The sequence below is a fragment of the Palaemon carinicauda genome, chromosome 1 (genome assembly GCF_036898095.1).
Source record: "Palaemon carinicauda isolate YSFRI2023 chromosome 1, ASM3689809v2, whole genome shotgun sequence".
NCBI lineage: Eukaryota > Metazoa > Arthropoda > Malacostraca > Decapoda > Palaemonidae > Palaemon > Palaemon carinicauda.
In genome coordinates, this window is record NC_090725.1 from 61,359,416 (window position 1) to 61,364,415 (window position 5,000).

Below are 5,000 nucleotides of genomic sequence, written 5' to 3' on the forward strand. Positions count from 1 at the left end.
ATTTGTATTTTTATCTCAATATGAGCATTATTATTTTAGTTTTGTTAACAAAGCTCTAATAATTTGATTTCCACTCCTGGCCTCTAGTTATAATCTATAACTTATCTAGGAAAAGACCTTGGCTTGGATAATTTATTGCGAATCGTCTTTCTGTTTTTTTTTTTTTCTGTTTTTAGAAGAATCTGCAGACAAAAAAATATAAATACGGCATACTGAATTATTCCGCCTTCATCAATCCTGCATTCCTGTTTGCCATATGTTAATGCTTTCTAAAATTCTATTCATAACTATAATTTGTCTACAAGCAAAGTAAACAATTTTAATCCAATGATGTAAAGGTGAACATTTCATAGTTATAGCACTATTTCTGAAATTATATTAAATAACTTTTGTTTATGTGCCATTTTCAAAATGTATTCGGACTTCATCAAGCACGCATAATGTGAAGAGAATTAATCTTCGAATGTAAGAGAAAAAATCACGCTATGCTTTCCAGCTCATTTAAACTTTTGATTCCTGACAAGAAAACTTAACTCAATTAGTGAGACAGTAAATTTTATATCACAAACTCTGATGAAGGTATCAATCCGGAATCCTTAGATATTTATTTACTGAGGCTTTTTATATTAGAAAAAAAAATAACAAACAAACAATGAATCGGAACACAACCTAATTTACTGATTTTCATTAAATGAAGGTACGTTCCAGTCTTTAAAATAAGCAAGAAACGCATGATACAACAAAATAAAAAATGTATATCGTTTGAAAATGATATGAACGTACTTTAGTGGAGAATATTTGAAATTCCTTATTCATCTTGATGAATAGTTAAAGTTTCAATAACATAAACAAATAACCTTGAAGCTTGTACCTTTGGAACCAAGAGTGTTTTAAATGAGCACCTGTCAGCATTCTTAGGTTTGCAATGATTGAATGCAGCCGTGCAATTACGATCACGCATTTGGGATATAGGTAAACAACTCCCCTTATTGAGAGCGTGCTAAACGAGGCTGACGCTGATCATAGGGATTGTGTGAATTTGTGTAATAGCTATTAATTAAAAGAGCTGGTGTGGGACTGTGCTGTTGTCTTGCTTGCGGCACAGGCTCACTAATATAATCTAAGTGTGTTAGTGTGAGAGCGATCCTTTGTTGTGCATACTCCAGGTAGGTTCTTATCAGGAGGACATTGAGAACAGACAAGGTCTGGTGAGGCAGTGTTTTCCAATCTAGCTAGAAAAGGTTGCGAGCGAGAAGCAACATGTTCATCGGTACACGAGGATTCAGAATCTGATCCTTCTGTGCACCCTTGCTCGCGAGTGCATGCATCACATGTACAAAGATTATGGTCTCTCTTTCAAGTAGAACTTATTCTTCCTGATACCATATTCTTTTTAAACTTGTACGATGCTGGACAATTAGGGAAGTCTGACTTAAGGGTAGAATGCTATCTGGCTTCTCGAGTTCAGTCCTAATTATTATTAGCATTATTACTTGCTAGGCTGTAACCTTATTTGGAAAAGCATGGTGCTATAAGCCCAGGGGATCCAACAGGGAAAGTAGCTTAGTGAGGAAAGGAAATAAAGAAATTAACTACAACAGAAGTAGCAATATCAATGGTAAAATAAACAGTTCATATATAGATTTAAAAACTCCAAAATAACAAAGGAAGATTAATGAGATGGAATTATGTGCTTGAGTATCCCCTCAAGAAAGAGAACTGTAAGCAAAGACAGTGGAAGATCAGGGTACAGAGGCTATGGCACTACCCAACACTAATGAACAATTCTTTGAAAATGGAGTATCCTTCTCCTAGAAGGGCTGCTTAACATTACTTAAGAGTCTCTTCTATCCTTACCAAGAGGAAAGTAGCCACTGAACAATTACAGTGCAGCAGTTCACGATTACGCGAAGAAGAGTTATTTGGTAATCTTAGTGTTGTCAGGTGTATGAGGAAAGAGGGGAATATGTAAAGAATAGGCCTAATTATTCGGTATATATCATGGCAAAGGGAAATAAACCGTAACCAGACACAGAAATCCAATGCAGTACTGTCTGGCCAGTGAAAAGGCCCAATAACATTCCAGTGGTAGTATTTCAACGTATAGCTGGTGCCCTGGCCAACCAACTACCTAATGACAATGCCATAAGGCTCTTGAGTTTTATCCTGCTTTGGGAGATTAAGTAAAAAGGCTAGCCTTTTTCTAAAGGGAAACCCTATAAACCCAGTGTATTCCAAAGGTGTAGTACAGTGTCATCAATGGGATCTAGCTTTGAAACATTAACGAACTACTTCTAAGGGAGTTGCTCACCTTCTTTTGCCAAAAGAAGTAGCCGAATCTCCCAGCCTCAGGCCTTTTTTAAGAGTTAAAGAAAAGAAAATTTTAAAAGTCAAGTTTGAAGATATACCATACCATATTTTTGTTATTTGGAAGCAAGAATCAGAGCGGCTGTTCAGTATACCGGCCAGGGAGTGGGGCTTTACTACCATCGGCTGGTAATCAGTGGCTAAAACAGACACTTCGTTATAAGTTTTATCTGCCTTGTTCCAACTGCATATGGATGAGTCTCCCAACTAAAAGACAAGGTTTGCATTTATGTAGGATCAAGGTTATATTATTTAATAAATAGCATATGCGGGTAAGGAAGAAGGCCATCAAGAATCACTGTGACTTATTCCATTATTTACAGATGCCGGTACTTGACACATGACACAATATGGAACTTATAATTAAACCCCAGAATATTATTGACGATGACCGGATAAACCAATGGAGTCTCGTTACTCTAGCCTGTAAAACATTGCACATTCAATACACATAGTAATCTTGGGGCTTCAGGACTCAACAAGCACGTAGAAAGACGGCGATACGATGAAAAACATAGTCTATTTTGCAGACCGTTTGGCCATCCAATGACAACGAACTTCTGCTGGCATTTGCTTAGATATCCTACATCAAATATTATGCGAAGTACTGCCGTAAACCGTATGGTTTTTGCAGTCACTTTAATTATCCTCATATGACAACAATGCATTGAGATAAGTGTAAATGGAAAAATATAAATTTCTTTAAAGATATGAAGGAGAAAAAAAATATCTCTGTTGTATGTGGACAATGATGAAGAACCTCTGGATAATCATGAAGAGCCTCTGGATAATCATGAAGAAATGATGGTCTTCGAATTCTGCATTCAAACACCCTCTCTCTCTCTCTCTCTCTCTCTCTCTCTCTCTCTCTCTCTCTCTCTCTCTCTCTCTCTCTCTCTCTCTCTCTCTCTCTCTCTCTCTCTCTCTCTTTAAAGCCTTATATATATATAAATATATATATATATATATATATATATATATATATATATATATATATATATATATATATATATATATATATATATATTATATATATATATATATATATATATATATATATATATATATATATATATATATATATATATATATATATATATATATGAATTGAAGGAATATCACCTCGCGCAAGTGGAAGGAATTATATTTCCAGACATGTTCCAATAAATGTTTCACTATCAGGGGCGTCCATTTAATTTTTGTATAAGTAATGAAAGCATTAATTCTTGTGAAAGAATACCGAATTTTCTCTGCCATTATAATTTTATAGGGATTATTCAATTAAATAGAGCAAATTATACTGTATTTAATAGGAAATTTCTTTAAAATGCCGACTTTGGAATAAATTGGAGACTGTGATAGTGAGAAAACAGTAAGCTGTGATCTTTATGCACTTATAATTTAGTCTTGAAGTGTTTTAATCGAACTATGAAATGATTTTCCATATCAGCTACAGTAAAATATTTGTTCAACAGTATTGCTAATGATAAAAACCTAAATCTCAAAAGATATCTGTTTTTAAACTAAGATAAAATACAACATATCAAAAGTTTCTTGATATCATTCCTAAAGATTATAGTCCTGACATCTGTTTAGGAGTAGAATGCATTTTTTATTACAAAGAAAACATTCATAACAAGCAGTGTAAGACACGACAAACACTGCCCTTTAGAAAGCGCTACCATTGCTCAAAATGTTTTTGTCAAGTTACAGTATCCGTCAATAATAGTAAACGAGTGTGAATCTGAAATCCGGTGATGGTCAATATGACCTTTCATGTTCACAGAACGTCAAAATTCATGGTGTTATTTCCATCTGTACATTATATTAACCGAAAGGGTATCTGCACACGATTGAAAGTCCTGGCCCTCTGAAACTTGGTAACCTTGAATATTCCCTCCCTCCCATTGAACTTTGAACCTCCTAATCTTCAAAACTTTGTACTTTCCCTGTTGTGATATAAGATTTTTTTTTTTTTTTTCGGCACAGGAAAATTAATATTTTGCTTTTAGTTTCAAGTTACAGTAATATGATTTCGACCTTCCGGGTCACTGTGACCTTGACTTTAAACTTATGAGATTAAAAATTTTGTGACACAGTACACCTCTCCTGAAGGTGTATTATTTTTTCGCAATCTTGTTAATAATAAAACAAAGAGACAATGAAATGGAGAAACACACACGGAAAGATGTCTACCAAATTTCCGAATAATTATTTTTTTTTTACCTGAGAAAAAAAAATCACAGACGAAGAAAGCTACCAAACATATAGCTGTTACACCTCTCCCACCTTCATCGGGAAGGGTAAATTTTAAATCGAGATATACTTGAAACTTCTTTTAACCTGGTTTATGAGGTTGTTTTTACAATGCTATATTATCGTTGAAAGCATTTATATATACATTTAACAATTTTGTATATTTTGATATTGTGTGAAATATCTATAAAATGTTGTTGATATTTTGAAATACTTTTTTGCATTAAAAAGTTCAAAGACGTGGAAATCACTTTGACAGAAAATAGCTACTTTCTTAGACAGGTAAAAGTATATGACAATTTATTTATTTCTGAAGCCATGTTCGGATTTGTTTTCACTTTCAAAAGTTACTTAAGATGAATTACATTATCCATGTA

General features: G+C 33.8%; 1 protein-coding gene across 1 annotated transcript in view; it reads right to left on the minus strand.

Annotated features, from left to right (window-relative positions):
• Window positions 1-986: 986 nt before the first annotated feature.
• LOC137644598 (uncharacterized) overlaps window positions 987-5,000 on the minus strand; it is a 170,654-nt gene continuing 166,640 nt past the window's right edge. The window contains exon 6 of the mRNA XM_068377586.1: window positions 987-1,232. Coding sequence (XP_068233687.1) covers window positions 987-1,232 — 246 coding nt within the window. The remainder of the gene's footprint in view (window positions 1,233-5,000) is intronic.